The sequence below is a fragment of the Labeo rohita genome, chromosome 4, assembly GCF_022985175.1.
Source record: "Labeo rohita strain BAU-BD-2019 chromosome 4, IGBB_LRoh.1.0, whole genome shotgun sequence".
Lineage (NCBI taxonomy): Eukaryota > Metazoa > Chordata > Actinopteri > Cypriniformes > Cyprinidae > Labeo > Labeo rohita.
Genome location: NC_066872.1, coordinates 43,728,907 through 43,755,213, shown reverse-complemented (window position 1 = coordinate 43,755,213; position 26,307 = coordinate 43,728,907). Strand labels below are relative to the sequence as shown.

At 31.9% G+C, this 26,307-nt stretch overlaps 1 protein-coding gene across 1 annotated transcript; it reads left to right on the top strand.

Moving 5' to 3' along the window:
• Positions 1–805: 805 nt before the first annotated feature.
• On the top strand, positions 806–25,914 carry nampt1 (nicotinamide phosphoribosyltransferase 1). Its single transcript, XM_051107702.1, has 11 exons — positions 806–951; positions 10,631–10,787; positions 12,242–12,345; positions 12,428–12,556; positions 18,108–18,266; positions 18,548–18,684; positions 20,560–20,785; positions 20,919–21,038; positions 21,121–21,261; positions 21,685–21,819; positions 23,406–25,914. Exons 1-11 carry the CDS (start codon positions 892–894, stop codon positions 23,517–23,519), a joined length of 1,482 nt encoding a protein of 493 aa, XP_050963659.1. The 5' UTR covers positions 806–891; the 3' UTR covers positions 23,520–25,914.
• The last annotated feature ends 393 nt before the right edge of the window (positions 25,915–26,307 follow it).

Sequence of the window (26,307 nt, the reverse complement as noted above, 5' to 3'; positions counted from 1 at the left end):
CAGCCCAGCCAGAGATTGGTCAGAGCTTCCCGTTAAAGACACTCACAGTCATGTGTATTTGATGAACCTTGATAAATCATTTTATTGAATAAATTTCACACGAGTTTTGGAAAAACACACACAAACACATTGAGCTTTGGAGTTATATAGCTGTAAACTTTATAGCTTTATATATGTATCAAGATTATCCCATTGAAAGGTCACTAAAACACAACTTAAAATTAAATTATGTAAGATCAGCAAAGTCCAGAGAATGTGATATGAATGTAGTATTTGCAACATATTAAATACATTCGTTTCCCCCCATCATTTGTCTTAAAATGATAAATATATTAACCTTCTACTACCTCAGCACTGGTTTATTAATTAAAATAAACTTTAATTAATTAAAAAAATAATAAAATACAATAAAAAAAAACAACTTTTTTTTTTAAATCTCCTCATTATTATTGAAAAATAAATACATTTGAAATTTGTAAATGAAATGCAAAATAAAGGGTTTAAATAAAAAAAAAACGAAATAAATAAATAAATAAATAAATGTCCACTGGTAATTATATAATATACGGATATATTTAAAAAAAAAAAAAAAAGAAGTTACGCACAACAAGGATTTTCCAATAAAAACAAATGATTATTATAATTTAATTAGTCGTTTAGGACTTTCTGTTTCATCCATTCACTTTCCCGTGAGCGCCACGCCTTGCCCCCTGCAGTGACGTCTAAGTCACCTGATCGCCTGATTGGCCAGTCCACCCTCTTCGGTCCCGCCCACTTTGATTCCGTCATTCACCCTCCCCAGCGACGGGGGTTGGTTGAGAGTCCGCGCGGTTGAGAAGGAACAACAGAGCTGACAGGCAGCAGCGCGACTCCAGTCACGTCAAGGGGAAGATGGAGCAGCACATAGGCGCCGGGGACTTCAACATCTTACTAGCTACTGACTCCTACAAGGTGAGCAGAGAGCCACAGCCCGGCCCAAACCGAGCCGGGCCCGGTGAGTTGATTTATACCGGCGAACCTGTGAGGGAGAGGAATATGAGGGAATATGAAGGTGGTTTCATCCTTCAGGCCGTTAACGGTTGAGTCGGTGTCAGTCAGGTCGGTAGGCCGAGTGTGTGTGAGGAGAAACGACAGGTACATCTTCATCTTTATTCTTCTGAGGAGAATATGTGCGTTTATGTCGGTTATAACGGATTATGAGCAGATGAGAGAGTGAGTTACACCTAAAGGGCGAGAGGCGCGGGTCTTGAGGAGGGATTTCTCTTCTAAAGCAAAACTGAAAGCACTTGGTTTCTCAGGAAATGAATGTACTGCACAGCTAGATCGGATAAAGTTAATCAAGACTCAGTGATTCGCTTATTTAAGCGATGTAATATAACAGTGAGATATGAATTTGACTGATAGCTGTGCAACTAATCTATTACTAGACTTAACCTATTAGTAATAGTCAGCGGTATGTTTCAATTTCTTAAGATGTGAATTTGATAGCTGTACAACTAACCTACTAGACCTAACCTATTAGTAATAGTCACCAGTATGTTTCAAGTTCTCAAGATATGAATTTGATAGCTGTACAACTAACCTACTAGACCTAACCTATTAGTAATAGTCACCGGTATGTTTCAATTTCTCAAGATATGAATTTGATAGCTGTACAACTAACCTACTAGACCTAACCTATTAGTAATAGTCACCGGTATGTTTCAATTTCTCAAGATATGAATTTGATAGCTGTACAACTAACCTACTAGACCTAACCTATTAGTAATAGTCACCGGTATGTTTCAATTTCTCAAGATATGAATTTGATAGCTGTACAACTAACCTACTAGACCTAACCTATTAGTAATAGTCACCGGTATGTTTCAGTTTCTCAAGATATGAATTTGATAGCTGTACAACTAACCTACTAGACCTAACCTATTAGTAATAGTCGGTATGTTTCAATTTCAGATACTTCTGACATGTGCTAATGTAAATTCATTATAAAATACGTGACAAAATTGCATTTAAAATACTCAGGTTAAAAATTCAACACATTTTATGTCATCGTATGAGATATGAATTTGATAGCTGTACAACTAACCTACTAAACCTAACTATTAGTAATAGTCACCGGTATGTTTCAGTTTCTCAAGATATGAATTTGATAGCTGTACAACTAACCTACTAAACCTAACCTATTAGTAATAGTCACCGGTATGTTTCAGTTTCTCAAGATATGAATTTGATAGCTGTACAACTAACCTACTAAACCTAACCTGTTAGTAATAGTCACCGGTATGTTTCAATTTCTCAAGATATGAATTTGATAGCTGTACAGCTAACCTACTAGACCTAACCTGTTAGTAATAGTCACCGGTATGTTTCAATTTCAGATACTTCTGACATGTGCTAATGTAAATTCATTATAAAATACGTGACAAAATTGCATTTAAAATACTCAGGTTAAAAATTCAACACATTTTATGTCATCGTATGAGATATGAATTTGATAGCTGTACAACTAACCTACTAAACCTAACTATTAGTAATAGTCACCGGTATGTTTCAGTTTCTCAAGATATGAATTTGATAGCTGTACAACTAACCTACTAAACCTAACCTATTAGTAATAGTCACCGGTATGTTTCAATTTCTCAAGATATGAATTTGATAGCTGTACAGCTAACCTACTAGACCTAACCTGTTAGTAATAGTCACCGGTATGTTTCAGTTTCTCAAGATATGAATTTGATAGCTGTACAACTAACCTACTAAACCTAACCTATTAGTAATAGTCACCGGTATGTTTCAATTTCTCAAGATATGAATTTGATAGCTGTACAGCTAACCTACTAGACCTAACCTGTTAGTAATAGTCACCGGTATGTTTCAGTTTCTCAAGATATGAATTTGATAGCTGTACAACTAACCTACTAGACCTAACCTATTAGTAATAGTCACCGGTATGTTTCAATTTCTCAAGATATGAATTTGATAGCTGTACAGCTAACCTACTAGACCTAACCTGTTAGTAATAGTCACCGGTATGTTTCAGTTTCTCAAGATATGAATTTGATAGCTGTACAGCTAACCTACTAGACCTAACCTGTTATTAATAGTCACCGGTATGTTTCAATTTCTCAAGATATGAATTTGATAGCTGTACAACTAACCTACTAGACCTAACCTATTAGTAATAGTCACCGGTATGTTTCAATTTCTCAAGATATGAATTTGATAGCTGTACAACTAACCTACTAGACCTAACCTATTAGTAATAGTCACCGGTATGTTTCAATTTCTCAAGATATGAATTTGATAGCTGTACAACTAACCTACTAGACCTAACCTATTAGTAATAGTCACCGGTATGTTTCAATTTCTCAAGATATGAATTTGATAGCTGTACAACTAACCTACTAGACCTAACCTATTAGTAATAGTCACCGGTATGTTTCAATTTCTCAAGATATGAATTTGATAGCTGTACAACTAACCTACTAGACCTCATCTGTGAGTAATAGTCACCAGTATGTTTCAATTTCTCAAGATATGAATTTGATAGCTGTACAGCTAACCTACTAGACCTGACCTATTAGTAATAGTCACCGGTATGTTTCAATTTCAGATACTTCTGACATGTGCTAATGTAAATTCATTATAAAATACGTGACAAAATTGCATTTAAAATACTCAGGTTAAAAATTCAACACATTTTATGTCATCGTATGAGATATGAATTTGATAGCTGTACAACTAACCTACTAAACCTAACTATTAGTAATAGTCACCGGTATGTTTCAGTTTCTCAAGATATGAATTTGATAGCTGTACAACTAACCTACTAAACCTAACCTATTAGTAATAGTCACCGGTATGTTTCAATTTCTCAAGATATGAATTTGATAGCTGTACAGCTAACCTACTAGACCTAACCTGTTAGTAATAGTCACCGGTATGTTTCAATTTCTCAAGATATGAATTTGATAGCTGTACAACTAACCTACTAGGCCTAACCTATTAGTAAAATTCACCGGTATGTTTCAGTTTCTCAAGATATGAATTTGATAGCTGTACAACTAACATACTAGACCTAACCTATTAGTAATAGTCACCAGTATGTTTCAATTTCAGATACTTCTGACATGTTCTAATGTAAATTCATACTAAAACTACATGACAAAATTGCATTTAAAATACTCGAGTTAAAAATTCAACACATTTCATGTCTTCGTATGAGATATGAATTTGATAGCTGTACAACTAACCTACTAGACTTAACCCATTAGTAATAGTCTGATGGTCTAATGGTCAGTTATTTCTGACATGTTCTAATGTGAATTAATTTTAAAATACGTTAAAAAATTTAACACATTTCATGTCATGTGAGATATGAATTTGACTGCTAGCTGTGCAACTAACCTGGTAACGTTACTAGACTTAACCAATTAGTAATAGTCACTGGTATGTTATAAGTTTAGATATTTCTGACATGCATTTAAAATACTCAAGTTTCAAAATTCAGTACATTTCACCTTATTGTATGAGATTGATATATGAATTTGACTGATAGTTGTGCAACTAACCTACTACTAGACCTAACCTATTGGTAATAGTCACCGGTATGTTTTAATTTTAGACATTTCTGACATGTCCTAATGTGAATTAATTCTAAAATACATTACATAATTGCATTTATGAAGCTCAAGTTCTAAAATTCAACACATTGTATGCTATTGTACTGTAAAACAATGAAATGTTATATGAAAAATGTGTATGTACTATCATTTGGACTGCACTGTACTCTCTGCTGTAAAGAACATTACATATAGTATGTACTGTGTGTAGTGCATACATAAGCCCTTATGTGTAATCTAACACTGTTATTATAATAAACTAAAATTAATAATTGGGAAAACAAAATTAGGCTATAGTACATTTTTATTATATGTGTACACACACTAACATGCTTCCTTTAGAAATCGTTTTTTTTTTATAAATAGATTTTTCAAGTTTCTTTGATGAATGGAAAATTCAGAACAACAGCATTTATCTTAAATAAAAATCTTTTGTAACATTGTAAATGTTCTTATCTTTTTTTTTTACTCTATTTAAAGCATCCTTGTTAAATAAAAGTATTAATTTTTATAATTTCTTTCCCTACTGACTCTTTTGAAGTATCGTGTATAATGTTACAAAAGCTTTTCATTTCAGATAAATGCTGATCTTTGGATCTTTCTACTTATTAAATAACCCTGAAAAAAATTACTTAACTGTTTTAAATATTCATAATAATAATAACAATAATAATAAATGTTTCTTGAACAGCAAATCATTATATGAGAATGATTTCTGAGGGATCATGTAACACAAAACACTGGAGTAATGATGCTGAAAATTCACAGGAAATAGAAAACAGTTATTTTAAACAGTAAAATGTTTCCTAAATATTGCTGTATTTTGCATCAAATAAATGGAGGCTTGGTGAGCAGAAGATAATTTCTTAAAAACAGTTCAAAAACTTTTCTCTGTACACATATAAATACAAAAATGACAATAGAGTAGTTTTTGAAGCACAGTATTGTAAAGCGACTTTATATCTTCTTATACCTTCAGTAAGCTGGCTGGGGAAGTGTAATGTTGTAAAACAAAACAAAATGTTGTAAAACAAAATAATATCAGTTTACACATTAACTATTAACTTAAGTAGAAACTAAACTAAATGCTTTTTACATTGTGTTAGAGATGAGAAAATATGCTAACTGTCATATATATAACACACACACATGCACATAGATAGATAGATATACCCACACATGCACAAAACTTGTCTTTTAATATAAGTTACTTAAAGTGCAAGATGTAGCAAGATGCTGTATCATGAGCAAAAGCTTCTGTTGAGTCCTTCGAACATGTGAGTGTTATCATTCGGGTTAGGAAATGATAAAAAAAAAAAAAAAAACAAGTGTCATAACATTTGTATCTTTATTGATCTTAAAATATCAGTTGCATGCAGGTTTTACTCTCCCATCCTTAAGTTGCTGCTCAGGTCTTTGACTTTTCACCCCGACCCAGCGCTCTCTGTCCTTGGATGCAGAATCGTGTCATTGACTGCTGTTGTGTCTGTTACGTTGTGGATATGGTCTCATCTATGTTTAATCAGTGTTTTCTTTCGTTAGTGCTGCTAGAGGACGGGAGTGGATGCCTTTGTCTTTTATCCTCCCACCACGAATGTAATAGGATTCTCGTGTTTTGCATCGAGGCTGATGACACGTTCATTTAGTCTTTTAAGGGACGCCTTATTAGTTAAAGATCCTGCAGAGGTTATTGCAGGGTCAGAGATCACATGTGGAAAATAGCTGGCTGTTCCTTATTTTTTCAGTCAACACTACAGTCTGCTTTCTGTGTTGTTGTTGATTTTCCTAGTCTCTTGTTTTAGGAGTCAGTCCGTGAGCTCCGCTTGTGACCTTGTGATGCTGCTCTTGACGTTTAACGTTCAATGTTTATTCTCCATTCAAGGTTTTGGCCCTGATAGAAACAGGGTGAAACTGTAGAAGCAAGTGACATTTAGGACAAGAGGCGAACGAGAAGGAAGTAAAGATGACACCAGGAATGAGAAAGGGGTGTGGTTAAGATTTCATGGTCAAATGCATAAGGAGTAAAGTGCATGAGTGATCATATATAGTTTTCTAGAAACCACTCCCATGAAGCTTGCTAATGACTGGGTCTGGTAATGGATGACACTTTCAAAATACTTATAAAAAATAAAACAAAGATAATTGTTTAATAAAAAGAGAGAATTGGATTACATTTTTTTACATTTTGGTTAGTTTTTAACAAGAACTTATTTGTTATAATTAAAAAAAACAATAATGAAGTTATTTTATAATGATAGTACATTGAATCTTTGAAAATATCTATAATAAACTATATATCAGTTGCTGCATTCCCCCCAGAAAAATGCAGTGTTAACCTTAACAATTAATTTTAAGATTTAACATTTGTAGATGGTAGGGGCCTAGGAAATCTATTTAATTTTTTCCCAAATTCTGTTTTATCTATTTTTTCCAAATTCCGTTTTTTCCATTTTAATTTTATTTGGACTTTTTTTAATGATTAAAATACATTTTATTAATCAAAAAGCTAGTCTAATTAATAAGAACTATGAAACTTAACATCAATTCACATCAGTTTAACAAAAATTAGATGTTTGTATGAAATGTTTTATTTTTCTCACCTTTTGTTTTATTCTTACCAAATTCTGTTTAAGCTTGTTTAATTATTTAAATGCATAAAACAGCTTAATTGATTTAAAGTTTGTTTTTACAATATTTTCACAATATATAATTTTTTTCTGGTTATTAAATAAAGGCATAATATGTAAATTTAATTTATTTTGTAATCAAATGAAAATGTTATTTTTTTGGCAAACTTACTATTAAAATTAAAACATTAAAGAAATATAGTGTGATTATTCATAATAAAATAAAGTTTTAACAATTTTAATGACCTACTTTTGATTAATTAATCCAAAATTTTGACAAATTACATGACATTTTGCGTTATACAGTAAATTGCGTTTTTATGGCTAGATTCTGCGATTCCGTCCATGTTTTCCAATCATAGGTCCCTAAGATGGTCTATCTCACTTTATGCTAGTCTATAATGTTGTAAAATGTTTAAATAATATCAATTTACAGTTACATTACAGTTACTTTACTGAAAGTAAAATCTGACAGCCATTTAGTGAAAACTAAAACTAAGAATTGAAATTTCACACTGTTCACGACTTGTATATAATTTTATATTACATCAGTTTTTGATTCAGTTGTTCATCGATTGTAAATCTTGAGTAGCGTATTTGCTCACAAGAGTCTTGCACTTCCTCAAATAGTTTTGTTGTACATCACCATTTGTAATGTGATTCATCTCAGAGCTTGATGGTTCATGGCTTTTTTTTTTTGGGGAATCGTTTGAAATCTCTGTGGTGGAGATGAATCAGTAAAGTCCTTGAATGCATGTGCATGTGTAATGTTGATTGACCAATCGATACGTGCATTAGCTTCAGCATCATAATGGACATTCGCTGGGTTTGTGTTAACAATTCCATCTGGTGTTGCATCTTTTCCCTTTTATCTCACTTGTCAACATCACAATCACATGCTTGTGTTGTCCAGGAGATTTCAGGCCTTTATTGACTGGGAACGTCAGATCAGGTCAGAGCTTCTGCACTATGTGGATTGTTCAGTTTTACAACTAGTTTATTGTGGTTCACTTTCATTTCAGTGTGCCACACCTTAAAATAGCTTTTTATACAACCACCGTGGCCATTTCCCTTGATTTGAAGCCGTGGCATTGCGTGTCCTCCATGCACTCAGCCAGTTGTTGCGCATGCCTGGACCGCATGCAGCTGTTCACATGAACAGGCTTTTCCAGAAGTGAGAAGGGGACCTCCTCGGTGGCTGCAGAGAGGGAGAAGCAGCTTGAAATTTGCTCTCGGAGCACAGGGAGCAACCACTGTAGCTGTCAGGCATAGCCATGAGGGTGTAACCTTTCCCAGGCCGTCCCGAACGCAAGAGAGCAGCCAAAAAGTGCCAGGGAAAGGTCAGCATGCACAAAATATCATAAGGGAGCTTAGAAGGTTGTCTAGGGGTTTGATAGCTAGTGTAACTGTAGTCACGTTGCCAGCAGAGGATGTATTTATATCACAGCTGTTTGAAGAGCAAGAGGGCAAACATGATTTTTTTTTTTTTTTTTTCTACTGTTTTTGAAGAAAATGTTGCTTGTGCAAAACTCACCACAGTGATTCTAGAATCTTGTTGGTTGTTGCAAAGATGTTGGATATTTAACAAATAAAAACAGGCTTCATACAGAGTGCTTAAAGTACTTGAATTTGACTTTTTGAAATTTAAAACCTGGAAACTCTTGTAAATAGCAGTATTCCTGAAGAGGTACTTAAAAAGTGCTTGAATTATGGGAAGACAGTGCATCTATGGAATAAGTGTTTAATTTTGTCAATAAGCACATATCTTTTCACGCAATTCAAAAACCATCATAGCATTTAATTGCTTATTTCAGTTAATGTCAGAAAACAATCGAGCTAGGTAAGTAGTAGTACTGACAGTGTCTTGTAAACAGATCAACCGTATCAATTGAGTCATTTATGCTGGAACCGCTCCAGTTGAGACTTTCAAGCGATTCACTAGCAAAAAAACTGATCAAATTAATAGAGCCATTCATTTTCGAATTTCAACATGACTTGTAATGATTTAAAAAAGCATGCAGTGATGGGTGAAATGAAGATTTTTGAAACTCCGAATCAATTAAACCATTGTATCTCAAAATGTATTGAAGCGCTGTAATCGGAGAGCGTATAGCGAATTGCGAATCATTTGTTGCAGATTTGGACTTCAAATCGTGTATCGCAAATAATTTTATTTAGATCGTAATGGGTTCGCGAATCATTTTGCGTATTAAAAATAAAAATGTGTGTACTTTTTAAGCACAAAAGCTTGTGTACCACAGGCTCTGGGATGCACGTGTACAATGCAAGAATTAGTAATGAGTCGTTCTTGAACAATTCTTTCATTTTGAACGAATCTTCAGTGTGACTCGGGAAGAACGAGTCCTCTCGGGGAGTGATTCATTCAGTCGTACAGTTCACCTGTATCGAGCTTTCAGGTTTTTCGAGTCGTTTGTTCATCTTATGGGACTGTCACATGATGAATGAATGACTCAAACCCGAAAACTTGTCAGATAAGAGGTGAGATGAACTAATCATAGACTAAAGACCCAGATAAACAATTAATTAATCTTTTCTGTTTCTTATAGCATTTATAGTTTTGTCTTGTTTGTAGTGTGATCAATGTTTGTGTAAGCAGTAGATGTGTTAGGGAAGTAACACGTAACATTTAAATTATATTTTGCTAAAATGAACGAAATGACTCCAAAAGATTCGTTCATTTTGCTAAACGAGACTCAAAGGTCAGAGTCTGTAAAATGATCCGAACTTCCCATCACTACTACAAATCACGTGTAAGTTCATCGTTTTTTTGTTCTGGAAGTGGACTTCTCCTTTAACCAAAATCCTTCAGATTTAGAACAAATTTGGTGCATTAAAAATTATGAATTGAGAGATAAAACCTCTTGGAGAGAATAATATGACACTAACCAACTAAAGCACTCTTTGAGCCACACAAACTTTCACTTTAAAGACACCACTGCTAAAAATAATAAATAAATGAATGAAAAATTAACTAATGAATTAGCTGGTTATTGGAAAGCTACACTGAAAAAAAATGGTATATAAACAGTTTTCACACAGAAATGGCTAGTAAATTTAAAAATAAATGGTTGCAGATGAGCTGTGTGTCAGTGCTTAATATTTAGTGTCAGTTAGAATAATAATAGTAGTTATGTCTGCCTAATAATGTGTGCAATGTGTTGCTGCTGGTCTTGAATTGCTGGCAGGCCAGCTAGAATCAAAGCCGACAGATGTCTGAATTACAGGAAACTCTGTGGACACAGACGCACCCAGGCTTGTTGACATCCATTGCCGTATTTGCAATCATAACACAGCCGTGCCAGAGTATAAGTCTTGTAGTTTATGAATCATATGTAATATGTTGTTTTTTCTTGCTTGCAGGTCACGCATTACAAACAGTACCCGCCCAATACCAGCAAGGTGTACTCTTATTTCGAGTGCCGGGAGAAGAAGACAGACCCTACCAAGCTCAGAAAAGTCAAATACGACAAAACGGTCTTCTATGGGCTTCAGTACATTCTCCACAGATATTTAAAAGGTACGTTGGACGTGGCTGTCAGCCCTGATTTAGATTGCAAATGGAAAACGCAGCCTCGCTGGTAATTTTGGGTTGTGTTCACGCTCAAGAATGCAGACTGCCCTCCAAACCTAGTCATACAGTCAGTTCGCCCCCTTAAGCTGGACGAAAAATAATAACATTGTTTGTTCCAGTGGGAAAAAAATTACTTTCTCGTGATGGAGCCAGTTTTAAATGACCAAACTTGATGGTTGAGTTATAGGATGAGAAAATAGCGGTTAGAGTTTAAGACGTGTGACTAGCAGTCTAGTTTGAGGTTGTTGTTCTCGCATGCTGCTCAAATGTGCCACATTTATAAAGGAATTTCATCTGTTTTTACATCGAAAAGGATTTCATGGTGCGCCGGGGTGAAGGCTTTAGAAATTGTGTGATGGGATGAAACGAGACAATTGAACATCTGCTCTTTCACCCACAAAAGACAGCTGCCCCACACAGCCTTGGTCGCAGATTCAGCATCTTTGTTAGACTGTTAAATACTCAAGTTGCACTACTTTAATTTCTGTTGTTTATGCTTTAATTTTATGCTTAAATCTCAAACCGTCAGAATTTGTTTTTTTTGCAGATCAAAAAAAAAAAAATCAGTTTTAAGGGTTTAATTACATTTTATTTAATAATAATAATTTGACTTATTTATGTAACACTTTAATTAGAATGTTAAATGGATATTTAATTATGTAAAATAATTATTAAGAATATTTGAAACAAATATTTAAGCAGAATATACAAGTTTTATATTTAATTAATTCCATTTTGTTTTCCCAAGTGTTATTTTCCATGCAAATTCCCTTTCAACAGAATATTAAAATTCTGTTAATATTTCTGGACTCATTTTTAAGGGTTTAATTACTTTTTAATAATTAAGAATCATGTCTAGTTTAATGAATTAAATATATTATATTAAATATATATATATTTTTTTATTTTACCAAGAATATTAAAGAGAGAATATTTAATTGTATAAAATAAATATTTAGAATATTTAAAGAAAATATTTAAACAGAATATATGTTTTATTTTTAATTAATATTTATATTAATTTAATATTAAATGTGTGTGTATATATATATATATATATATATATATATATATAGTTTCCCATTCCCATTTCCCATTTGTAGATCACAGTGCCTGGTAAATTAATACATTACATATGTAATAAAACGCAAGTAGAGCTGCAGTTTTATTTTTGAGGATACTGTGCCTTTAAGACAGTTGGTAAAGCACCGATGGGACAAAGCTGCACTGTGATGGAAGAGTCGCTTAATGCAATAAAGCAAGGGTGTAGGAAAATGTGCTGTTAAACACACACAAGGACACACAACCAATGTCTTTTTATTCCTGTATTGTTCAGCCACTTCCTTGAGGTGTGGGTTACTCTCGTCTCACAGTTGTCCCGTCTCTTTATGCGCTCACAGGACAGGTGGTCACACGAGAGAAGATTCAGGAAGCAAAAGAGGTGTACCGGGAACACTTTCAGGATGATGTGTTCAATGAGAAAGGATGGAATTACATTTTGGAGGTACAGAAACTCAACTCTATGACATTTCAGTTTTGTCCCATCAGGGATGTTCAGTCACGTCTTTCATTTTACGTCACTGCAGAAATACAACGGTCACCTGCCCATCGAGATCAAGGCTGTGCCGGAGGGTAGCGTGATCCCGCGTGGGAATGTGCTGTTCACCGTCGAAAGCACAGATCCGGAGTGCTACTGGCTCACCAACTGGGTAGAGGTGAGGCATGGCCCTAAGCTGATCTTTACAGTATATTTACATCATTTAACACTCATCTAAACTGACTTACTTAACTTTATACTTTACATACGGCTTCATTCCCAAAGGGACAAATATATTTTTTACCAGTGTTGAATGGGTCAGTGCCAATATAAAGAAACAATCTGTCTCTACATTTTATTTTCATTGAAAGGGTACATGCGATTTTAAGGAACATGTAGATTTTTGTGACGTGTTCAATGTTATTGTTGAGTTCAACTGATTTAGACAACATCAAGGTAGCATTACCTATCCATAGATGGATAGCAATAATGTAAATGTGCCTTAAATCACAAGAATGACTTGTGAGAGTATAGGAAAGATTAAAAATAATTCACAAATCAGTAATGTTTTACACTAAATGCCATTGTTGTCCAGCAAAAGTATGTTTAGATGGATAAATAGCTGTCGTGGAGTTACATCATAGCTTGTTTTTGTATCAAAAACATCATGTTTTGTTTTTAATGAATTCCAAATGTTCCCAAATTTGGATTTCCATGCAAATTGTCTTTAAACAAAATATTAAAATTCTGTTAATATTTCTGGATTCAGTTTTATGGGTTTCATAAAATTGTAATAATCAAGAATCATGTCTAGTCGTGTAGACTCATTTTTTTACATTTTAAAATTAATATTAAAACGAGAATATTTAATTATATAAAATAAATATTAAGAATATTTAAACAGAATATACATGTTTTATTTTTAATTAATTCTATTTTGTTTTCCATGCAAATTCCATTTAAACAGAGTATTAAAATTTCATTATTATTTCTGGACTCAGTTTTAATTTTAAATTTATTAAAATTTTAATAATTTTTTTTTAACAATTAAGAATCATGTCTAGTTTAAATAATCAAATAATAATAATTGAATTATTATCATTTTTTTTTTTTTTTTTTTTAACAAGGATATTAAAGAGTTTTCCATGTAAGTTCCATTTAAACTGAATATTAAAATTCTATTAATATTTCTCGACTCAGTTTTAAGGGTTTAATTACGTTTTAATAATTAAGAATGATGTCTAGTTTAATGAAATAAATAATACTTAATTTTTTTTTTACATTTTAACAGAATATATAAACAGAATATACGTTTTATTTTTAATTAATTCTATTTTGTTTTTTTTTCCTAAATTTTGTTTTCCATGCAAAATCCCCTAAACAGAATATAATAATTCTGTTAATATTTCTGAGCTCAGTTTTAATGGTTTAATTACTTTTTTAATAATTAAGAATCATGTCTAGTTTAATGCATTAAATTATAATAATTTAATTTTTTTAAAAACATTTTATGAAGAATATTAAAGAGAAAAAAAATTGTATAAAATAAATATTAAAAATGTTTAAACAGGATATTTAAATAAAATGTACATGCATTATTTTTAGTTAATTCCATTTTGTTTTTTTTTTTTTTTTTTTTTTTTCTTTCAATGCAAATTCCCTTTAAACAGAATATTAAAATTCTGTTAATATTTCTGGACTTTGTTTTAAGGGTTTAATTACTTCATAATAATTAAAATCCATGTCTAGTTTAATGAATTAAATAATAATAATTTAATCGTTTTTTTCGAATATTTTAACATGAATATTAAAGAGAGAATATTTAATTGTATAAAATAAATATTACAAATATTTAAGCCAAATATTAAATTGTATTAGTATTTCTAGACCCAATTTAATCCGTTTAATTTTATTCCCAAAATCAAACATCATGTCTAGTCAAACTAATTAATTTATTATATTTTAATAACATTTTACAGATGCTAAGGCGTCTATTAAAGTTTTATTTTTTTCACAAATTCTGCATTGTCTGTTTTAATTTGCCTGTATTTTGTTTTATGGTTTAATACAAATGAATCATCCAAAATGGTGGAAGTCAAATGAATTATTATGTGTCATATTTGTGCCAATGAAAATGTTGAAATTAGAAAAATACTATGAAATGACTGAGCCAACAGGAATATTTTTTTAAAAAATTAATTCATTTTTTAAATCTGTGAAGATTAATATTCCTGAATCCTTGAAATAGCATTACCATCTCAGCTAATTCGTTGTGTTTTTATATAGAACATACACTTATAAACTAATCATCTTTGGCTAATTTGCTGGTTTGTATTATGCAAAATATGAATCCAGAATATGATTCATGCAGATCCAGAGGAATAATTCATTCATGATAGTCTAAATTCATTTGGCACTGTATATTAGCCCGGAGATCACACAGATGTCATGAATCACTAGTGGAGTAAACAGTGGGGTGCCCGTTTTGGCAGCACGATCCTCCTTTGGTTCATAATTCAGGGGAAATGTATATAATTGCGCTTGCAGTTTACATTTCTCACTGTAATGACTACAGCGCTTTCCATATGACAGATCAGACCATTTCTCTCAGACTTACTGTAACAGACTACGCAGAAAGCAACATGTTGTGCCACACGACTTTCTCATTAGGATTTAGCGTCAACGCTGCTGAGTCATGCTGACAGCCTGACATCCTGCCCCACCTTCACAGTCATCATGATATACTTCACCTGTCACCAAGAGAACAATCACTAGTTTTTCTTTCTCTCTCTGCAGGGTCATTTGTATAGTCAAATCTGCTTTATTTGAGATTTGAGTGCCTGTGCAGATGACTCAGAGGGCTTTGAATGTATGGCAAACGTGTTGTCATGCTTAGCTGGTAAATTTAGACTCTGTGTGTGTGTCCGTATGCCCTTGGCTCTCAGTACACACTGTCACCACATATCTGTTCTCTAGTGATCGCAAACACGCGTCTGCTTCCTTTATGATGACCATGGAAAGGCACGGATGCTTACAAATAACTGAACTGTTTGGAGACTTTTTAGTCTCACGAGGCGACATTTAACTGATAATTCAAAATATTTAGTATAAGCTTCTCTTAAACTTTCTTCCTTTGTGCTTTTGAGGAAGGAGAGAGTCTCTTATTTGCGAAAGTCACATGCTGGCACATTGCATTATAGTTTGGCTTTGCGAGCATGTGACCCGGCGCTCGCACAAGCGACCCTGGCAGTTTGAAGATAATCTCTGATGGCAGGATGCACATCTGAGCACAAGGACAGATTTTGGATCCATGAATCACACTTAATGACATTAAGTTGGACGCTTGCTCACTGAAGACGAAGAAAAACCACAGATCAATGCGAAAAAGCTGTTTGAATCACTTCGCAGCCATCAGTCAGAAGAATTTGGTATTCATCACACTAGCTTGCAGATGTATCATTTCTCAGTCAGTGTTTAAGTCAGTTTAGCTTCCTAACACATGCCAGATTTCAAGTGCCAAATTTGAGTAAAAATCAGTGTTGGCAAGTATATGAAGCGCAAAAGCTGTGGTTTGATTATGTGAATAAATATTCTGACAAGTTGCTGCTAAGTTTAGGTTATTTATAACATGCATTTGAGAATGTGACAGGCAATCTGTTGCCAAGAAAAGAGAAATTTAACGTTTGAAAGCCAGGAAATTAAGACGGCAATAAATATAATAATTTAAATATGTAAATTATATGTAATTCTATTATGTTTTTCATTTAATAATTATTATTATTATTTATTGTAGTAAATTAATCATAGTTATTGTTTTTATTACTAATTTATTAAATACTCATTATTTAATAATAATATATTATTTAAATAATTTATTATAACTTATGTAAATATGTAATTTTACTGTATTTTCTAAAATAAAAATTTTGATTAGTATGAAATAATTATTATTATTTATTATAATAAATTAGAAGTAGTTATTAATGTTATTATTAATCATTTAAGTACTCCTTATTTTATAATAATATATTATGTAAATTATTTATTGTAATTTGTCATTTTACTGTAGATTTTCTAAAATTATTTACAATAATATAATAAAATGTAAATTATTAACCTAAATATTATTTTGTAAATTATTATTAATTTGATCATTATTACTATATTATAATAAATTAAGAAGTTGTTGTTGTTATTACTAATTTGTTAAATACTCTATTTTATAATATATCATTTAAATTATTATAATTTATATATGTATGTACATTATATGTAATGTTACTGTGTTTTTTAAATTATTTACATATAATAATATTATTATTAATTGATAATTATTACTATTATAATAAATTAATAATAGTTATTATTGCTTTTATTACTAATTTATTAATTACTCATTACTTAAATAATTTATTAATATGTATATATGTAAGTTATATGTAATTTTACTGTATTTTCGAAAATAAAATGTATAGTAGTATTTATTATTAATGTAATAATTACAAATATTTATTATAATAGATTACGAATAGTTATCATTATTGGTATTATTACTAATTTGTTAAATACTCATAATGTAATTATAATATGATTTATTATTATTATTATTTATTATAATTTATATTTGTAAATGTATATATAATTTAGGGTATTTTCTAAGATAAATGTGTTTGTGTGTGTATATATATATATAATATTTTCATTTTTTTTATTTATTTTTACATTTTTTTTTTTATTACTATTTAATATAATAAATTAATAATAGTTATCATTATTGCTATTATTACCAATTTGTTAATAAATATTCATTATTATTGAATTCATTATTCATGTTTTGTCCTTAGCTGTTTATATGCCTGTTGTTCACGATCTTAAGTTTCCTCCGTGTGTTTTTTCTTTCTCTGAAATGACTTTTTGATTGTTAGGTTATGCAAGCTATTGACTAATGTTTTAACCAGTAGCCAAACAGCTATTTAGGCATCGGTTTGAGACATTAGAGACTCAATACCCACTCTTCATGATCCAGTCAGTTCCTGATGGACAAAATCAAATCCCATCTCACTGAATATCCTGTTTCACTTAGAAATACATCATGTTATTGAAGTAAAATGGGTTTAAAATGGGTTCAGCTTTAATTGATCTGTCAGTGTCTTCAGTGAGAAATGTATAAGATCAGAATCAAATGAGCAGCTTCCAGAAGTAAACTATAAAACAGCGATTGCATTAAAAAGTCCTAGCCATCATCCAAAAGTGACAAATGCGAGCTCCAAAACAGTGATTGCATTAAAAATCAGTGTCTTGGAATCTCAGAAGAGTTGAATCGGGTCCGTGTGATTGGGACATCAGGAAGTTCTTGTGCCAAAAAAGAGCGCCAGGGCTTATCAGGGTATGTGCGCAGTATGATAATATTGACTTGAGCGGCTGGTCTTCAACAAAGCATTTCTGCCTGGCGTCCTCTTGTATGAGTCCAGCAAACCCTCTGTGCAGTCGCTGTGTTCACTCTGTGACACATTCCCAAGCACTCGGGTCGCATCAGGCTCCAGGTTGGTTTTGGATTCAGGTTCCAGCCGACTTCACTGTTGTTTGTGAGTTAGAAGAAATTCAGATGTGACGATACAGGAGCTATATGATGCATTAGGGGGAAAACCCACAGGAAGTGTTCACTGCTAACAAAACAACACGTTTGTAATCTGAACTGTTGCAATAATTCAAATTTGTCTCTTTAACAGACCATCCTGGTGCAGATCTGGTATCCCATCACCGTCGCGACAAACTCACGAGAACAGAAGAAGATTCTGGCCAAATATCTCATGGAAACGTCAGGAAGCCTGGAAGGACTGGAATATAAACTGCATGACTTTGGCTACAGAGGGGTTTCATCTCAAGAGGTGACATTTATGTGTGGCTACACTTCATTTGAAGTGCTAAAAGCACAGACAGACTGTTTACTGTTACCCAAACCCAACAAATCTGATTTAAGTACATGCTTGGAATGTCCAAGACGAGACTCCATCCAAGTCAGAAGTGTCTCCTTACTTATATACATAACATTCAAACTGAATACCAAGCATTTTATACATACAGTACATATTAAACATCCTCCACCCTGTTATTTTCTAGCTTTCGTTTCTGCACTGGCTCTGTGTTTATACTCCTGTTTCGGTTTCAGACGGCTGGTATCGGAGCATCTGCACACTTGGTAAACTTCAAAGGAACAGACACCGTGGCCGGGATCGGCGTTATTAAGAAGTACTACGGCACCAAAGACCCGGTTCCTGGTTTTTCAGTACCAGCTGCAGAACACAGGTGGAACAACTTGGAGCTAAGAGCTTGATGATAGTAAACTGCATAGCTTAAAAGCAATGTGAACTTGCCTGGAGCGTTTCCTTTTACTAAGTATAAGATGATGTGGCCCCAATGCATTCTGGTTAGTTAGTGCTGCCCTGTACCAGGAGCGTACAACGCCCTGTTACATAATTACCAAAGACTAGTGTTTCTTCACACTCCAGTGATTTATAGTGCAATTTTAATGTTGTAAATTGAAACAGGAATTTTGCACTAGTTTCACCAGTGCTCTTGAAATGTAGTCTTGTGTTGACATACAGTGTTGTGTACAATGCTGCCACCTAGTGGTCGATATCATAACTTGAAACCATTCACTTCAATCACATCTATCTATCTATCTATCTATCTATCTATCTCTCTCTCCCTATATATATATATATATATATATACATTTATATAATATTATATAATATATAAATAAAGCCATGTTATTTAAAATTGTGTCTATATATATATATATATATATATATATATATATATATATACACACACAATTTTAAAAAACATTTAACATTTATTTATATATTATATATTAAATAAAATACAGATTTTTTTATCTGCAGTGGTAACAATAAAATTGCATAATATGAAAAATATTTAATAACAGTAGTAATAATAATATAATGATATAATATAATATAATATAAAAGTCATTTTTCTTAAATAACTTAGAAATTTTACGTAGATATAGATATTTTTATATATTATGTGAATATATAATAATTTAAATGAATAAAAAATTAGTTTTTTTTTATTTAGCAATTTTATATATGGAAGTGTATACACAAAATTGTAATTTTCATTTTTCATTTGATCTGTAATACTAACAGATCAGTGAATTGCCAGAAAATTGCACAATATTAAGAATATTTAAAAATAACAGTAGTAGTAGTAATATAGTAATAATAATAATAATTACCTTTTTTCTTGAATAATTTAGCAATTTTTTAGCAATTTTAAAATGTAGTTTATTTCTGCGATCAAAGCTGAATTTTCAGCATCATTACTCCAGTCTTCAGTGTTACATGATCCTTCAGAAATCAGTCTTTTTTTATATATATATATATATATATGTGTGTATTATTATTATTATTATTATTATTATTTTTTAAATATAATTTACATAAATTAAAAATAATTTTTTATTTTTATTTTTTTTTTTTTTGGTAAAGAAATTGTAGAAATGAATACCTTAATTTAGCAAGGATGCTTTAAATTGATCAAATGTGATAATAAAGTCATTTATAATGTTACGAAAGATTTCTATTTCAGCTAAATGCTGTTCTTCTGAACTTTCTAATCATCAAAGAAACCTAAAAACATTCTACTCCGCTGTTTTCAACATAATAATAATAAATGTTTTTGAGCAGCAAATCAGAATATTAGAATGATTTCTGAAGGATCATGTGACTGGAGTAATGATGCTAAAAAATCAGCTTTGAAATCACAGGAATAAATTTTAGAATATATTCAAATAAAAAGCAGTTATTTTAAAAAGTAAAAATATTTCACAATTTTACTGTTTTTGCAGTGCTTTGAATCAAATAAATGCAGGCCTGGTGAGCAGAAGGGACTTCTTTAAAAAACATTAAACACTTGACTGCTAGTGTGTGTGTGTGTTAAGTCTGTAATGCTAACAGATAAGTGAATTGCTGGAAGTATTAAGAATAGTTAATAATATTAGGAATAATAATTTATAAAAGTAAAAGAAAAATAATAATCATAATATTTTGCGCTAATAGTAGTAATAATGATAATAGAACAGTGTAATAATAATAATAATAATAATAATTTTTTTTCTCAAATAATCTCACTGACTGTGTCTTTGTGTTGCAGCACAATCACTGCCTGGGGAAAGGACCATGAGAAGGATGCTTTCGAACACATCATCAAGCAGTTCCCTTCTGTCCCCGTGTCAATCGTCAGCGACAGCTACGACATCTACAACGCCTGCGAGAAGATCTGGGGAGAGGACTTGAGAAGTCTGATCGAGATGAGGAGCGCAGACGCCCCGCTGGTGGTCCGACCGGATTCAGGAAACCCTCTAGACACAGTGCTAAAGGTACACATTATCAAATAAAAATCATTAATCAATTGATTAATTATGCTTTTAAAGCAATTCATCTGAAATTTTGAATTTGCTTCAAAGTATATGCATAGCGTGTCCATTAAGTCTGTAAAATCTTATTTTCCAGGTCTTAGAAATTTTAGGAAAGAAATTTTTACCGGTTGAGAACTCTAAAGGCTATAAGGTGCTTCCTCCCTACATCAGAGTCATTCAGGGTGACGGTGTGGACATCAATACTTTACAGGAGGTGTGTACTTCATCCAGCCTACATCAGAACCACTAATGTATGCTGTGTGAACTTAAAATCACTGTTGTGTTGTGTTACACAGATTGTGGAGGGCATGAAAGAGCACAGATGGAGCATCGAGAACATCGCGTTTGGCTCAGGAGGAGCTTTGCTGCAGAAACTGACCCGAGATCTGCTCAACTGCTCTTTTAAGTGCAGTTACGTGGTGACGAACGGACTGGGCGTAAGTGTCCGCCAGTGGCAGATTTTCATTTGCTGTCAAGGCAATTACATGCTCATCTTTAATTTAATGATTTGCAATGTACTTAAAATGGGCTGAAAGCACATACAGGTATTTGGAATGATTTTGCATAAGCAAAATTAAGCAATTTTTATAACCGTTATGATTCTTTTCATGATTTTCAAGCACATTCTACCACAAATAAGTCTCAATGGATATTCTCATTTTTAACACGGAAAATAATGCATACTTTAATGCATGTGATACTGTTATTTTGCTAGAAATTGTGCAAAAAGTAATTATTTTGTCATATAAATCTATCTCAGTACATGGTATAGTATTAGTATATAGTCAGAATTTGACATTGCATACAATGTGTATTATTCAGATCAGTAATATTCTTTAATAAGATGTTGTTTATTACAGGTAAACGTCTTCAAAGACCCTGTTGCAGACCCCAATAAAAGGTCAAAAAAGGGTCGGCTTTCCCTTCACCGGAAACCTAATGGAGACTTTGTTACTCTGGAAGAAGGAAAGGGTGATCTGGAGGAATACGGAGAGGTACGTCCTTCAGCTTGATTAGAAATTAATCATGCATTTGGCCTTAAAATCAAATTTAAGGTCATAAAAATGTTAAATAACTTAAATGGTATAACAAAAGTATTAATTATCATTTTAATAGGTCTTAAATTTAGAGGATTAAAAACTGGAATTGTGATAGAGCTTAATGTGATTAATAAACTTGTAGAGTCTAGGATTTAATTAAATGTTTAAACATTCTGCAGTTTCAGAGCATCAGTGTATTTATGCCAAATGATAATTTATTCAAATGTTTGCTTAATGGTGTTTGTATTGCAGTATCTAACAGATGGTTATAAGAGTGGATATTTTGTGTCCCACATTTGAACGAGTAGCTGGAAGAAGTAAAGCATTAACATTTCAAAATAAAAGTCCCAGAGTATTTCAGGCTTGTTTATAAATTAAACGTCCTCTATTAATGCAGAAAATATATATATATTTTTTCTATTATTGATATTCAGGTTCCATAATAAACAGCATCTGACGGTCTAACATAAATTCTTGTGGCTTCTTTGAAATAACATTATTTAACACATTTGATATTTGGATGCTGTTTATTGCCTTTCATTAAACACGTTGTATCAGAAAAATCCAATATCGATTGACCTATAATTCGTATGGATGGATGCACTACCAGTCAAAGGTTTTTGATTTTTTTAATGTTTCTTAAAGAAGTCTTATCTGCTCACCAAGCCTGCATTTTTTTTTTTGTTCCAAAGTACAGCAAAAACAGTAAAATTTTGAAATATTTTTACTATTTAAAACAACTGTTTTTTATTTGAATATATTTTAAAATGTAATTTATTCCTGTGGTTTCAAAGCTGAATTTTTAGCATCATTACTCCAGTCACATGATCCTTCAGAAATCATTCTAATATTCTGATTTGCCACTCAACAAACATTTATGATGTTGAAAACAGCTGAGTAGAATGTTTTCAGGTTTCGTTGGTGAATAGAAAGTTCAGAAGAACAGCATTTATCTGAAATAGAAATATTTTGAAACATTATACATGTCTTTATTATCAATTATGATCAATTAAAAGCATCCTTGCTAAATAAAAGTATGAATTTCTATAATTTTTAGAATTTAAAAAAAATCATACTGATTCCAAGCTTTTGAATGGTATATTGTATAATGTTACAAATCTTTGGATCTTTCTATTCATCAAAGAATTTAAGCAAATCAGCATGTTACAGTGATTTGTGAAGGATCATGTGACTGGAGTAATAATGCTGAAAATTCAGCTCGAAATCACAGAAATAATTTGCATTTTAAAATATATTCCAATAGAAAGCAGTTATTGTATATAGTAAAAATATTTTTAAAAAATTTTACCATTTCTGTTGTACCTTGGATCAAATAAATGCAGGCTTGGTGAGCAAGCTATAAAAGGGAATGTTTTTTTTTTTTTTTTACAAAATATTAAAAACTGTTTAAAAAGTTTTGACTGGAAGTGTATTGGTGCGTAAACCAGTTTAAATACACATGCATACATGCAAGTATTTTAAGCTTTAATTTACCCGGTTTTGCAATTGAATCCATATCTTTTCCTTTTGTCCCCTGGCAGGACTTGCTGCACACTGTGTTCAGGAACGGGAAGATTGTAAAGACGTACACCTTCGATGACGTCAGAGACAATGCCAGGGTGAAGGAGAGTGAACTGGAGGATCTGCTGCTCTGAGAGCGTCTCCCATCAGCCCCCTCTCTCCACCCACACCCACCCGAGAGAGCCTGCGTCCCGACAGACGTGAGGACACACAGTTACCCCACGTTCAGTGTACAGAGCCGTTCTATGTTTCTGTCGACCGACTCCGCTACGCTTCAGTGTCTCTTTCTAACGGCGGACGAGAGCAGTTATCATGCTATTTAAATCATTTAACTGTGTATTTGACCAAGCGTGCTATTGATCACACGTCTTTGCAGGAATGGAGACGTTTTATGTGTGCGTATACCGCAAGAGAAGATTTCGCTTTGCTTGACCGTAGGACTGAAAGGTAATCGTTCAGTGTTTGTCGAATGTGAATGTTGTGTGTAGGGTTTATCACTTTATCCAAGGATCGATCGATTCCTTTATGCAAAGGAGACGGCTGAACTAGAGGGATACTTTCATTCTCTTTCATTGGCCTTGTGTTTATTTCGTCATTTCGGGTTTTATTTGAAAGATATGAAACCTTGAAAGAGCACGTTTAGGTTGCATTTCACCCTAAAATCAAAAGAAAAAATTAGAAACTTAATTTTGCATATAAAATTGCATTATTAAGCTTATTTTAACACCAATTCTCATTACTATACTGTGTCCAGATGTTGCTTTTATTTTTACTGTAATTCTTAACGTTGTCAATGGTAATTCTCATTAATCATGTTAAATGTTCTTACTGTAAAGGATTTTCTTTTAAATTAGCATAAATTATAAATTTAAGGCAATACAGTATATTTAACAAAAATAATTTTTTACAATTTAATGACATTGCATTGTATTAATAATGGGAATTTTTGGCCTTTATTTCATGAAAAATTGTGTATATTAAAAAAAAAATCTATATATAATTTTTACAATTTAATGACATTGCATTATATTAATAATGGCAATTTATAGGCTTTAATTCATAAAAAAAAATTGTCAGGTTTTTCTTTTAAATTAGCATAAATTATAAATTAAAGGCTGTACAGTATAATTAACAAAAAATATTTTGTTTTACAGTTTAATGACATTGCATTGTATTAATAATGGGAATTTTGGCCTTTAATTCATGAAAAATTATGTCAGTATTTTCATTTAAATTAGCATAAATTTTAAATTAAAGGCATTGCCTGACATGCTGTATAAATGCAGTATATTAAAAAATTATATATATAATATAAATATAAATAATTTTAACAATTTAATGGCATTGCATTGTAATAATGGAAATTTATGGGCTTTTTATTTCATGAAAAATTGTCAGGATTTTATTTTAAATTAGCTTAAATTAAAAGCAGTGCAAGACACATGCTGTATAAATACAGTATATGTAAACTAAATTTTTAGATAGATAATTTTTTACAATTTAATGACATTGCATTATATAAATGGTAAGAATTTATGGGATTTATTTTCTGTATTTATTTTCAAAATATAATTTCTTATTTCTTTCTTTTGATTTTTGGGGTGAAATACGCTCTGGACGTGTTTTTGACAGGATTCATCCGAATATAACAGACCCTTTCCTTTCTGCGTAGAACATTATCCTGATTTTGCCAACATGTTAAATGCTTCATCTTGATATACAATGTAAACCTGACATATTTAAGTCAACAAAAAAGTCTTTTTTTAATACTTCTCACTACAGCTCTTTCTTTGAAATCACAATTTATTACACAGCGGGAATCATTTTACAAGAGCTTGGTTTTACTATTTTCCTACTGTTTTAAACTCCAGAATCATTATTTTTTATGACAGACGTAAATATCGCCAGAGGAATATCCATAGTCTGAATAATGTGGCCAAACTGCCTCCTCTCTTGTATATACCGGCGTGCGTGTTTGTTTTGAGAGAGCTGGCTTCCTATTTGTGCAAATAGAGATCTGTTCTTATTTTTGTCTAATGCCCATTTTGTACCAACAGAAAATTCACGTATCTGTTACGTTCTGTAGAAAGACTGATGGCGCTCGGTCAGTCTCCGGCACGTGCGTTGATATGCATATGTGCGAGTGAGTGTGTGTGTACATACTTGTTTGATTGACTATACTTGTTAATTATAATTTCATTGATGTTTTTATGTATATGTTGGGTCTCCCTTTTTCTTTCAAATATATATATATATTTTAAAACTAACATGACCGATGCAGTTTCGACAGCGTACTGCGACAACAACAGTCCATCCTTTTTGCTGAAATGTTATTCTTTCTTTTCCTTTTTTATGGAATAGTGAAAAAGATGAAACCATTCCCTTTTATAGCTGCTGTAAAGACAGTAAACTGTTTCTCAATGCACTAGCCTTCAATCTAGTAATGAATCACTTCATTTTGATGACGAGTTTAAAACTGTGTTAAGGAACATTAGTGTGAAAGTTTAAATAAAAAGCAATATCATACCAATTCGGGTTTGGGTTGTATTTCTCTGGATGCTCAACAACATGGTCATTTGATTTGGAAAATAAGCTTTTACTGGTCATATTTGCTTGCAGCCTTTCATTGCACATGGTGTATAGTGTGCTATTTTCAACTACAAGCATTATGAACTGATAGACATTTGTTTGTAATTTTGTTTAGTTGTGGTTTGTTTGATACCTAAATTAAACTTTTCTGCCCCAGAACAGTTAGCTAAAAGTTTTTAAAATGCTTTAAAACACCAACATCCTTTTGTTATATTTATGTAAATAATCTAGCATATAAGTTTGTAAATATTTTAAAAGAAATATTAAAGTAGTATTAATGCTAAATACATAACTGTAAATACGTATAATAAAATGTATAAAAATATTTACATG

What these genes read in the sequence shown, in the direction of transcription:
- nampt1 (XM_051107702.1), top strand. Translation starts at nt 892, where the DNA reads ATGGAGCAGCACATAGGCGCCGGGGACTTCAACATCTTACTAGCTACT. An exon ending in TAGCTACTGACTCCTACAAG is followed by an intron (nt 952 to 10,630) that starts GTGAGCAGAGAG and finishes TCTTGCTTGCAG; the next exon opens with GTCACGCATTACAAACAGTA. An exon ending in TCTCCACAGATATTTAAAAG is followed by an intron (nt 10,788 to 12,241) that starts GTACGTTGGACG and finishes ATGCGCTCACAG; the next exon opens with GACAGGTGGTCACACGAGAG.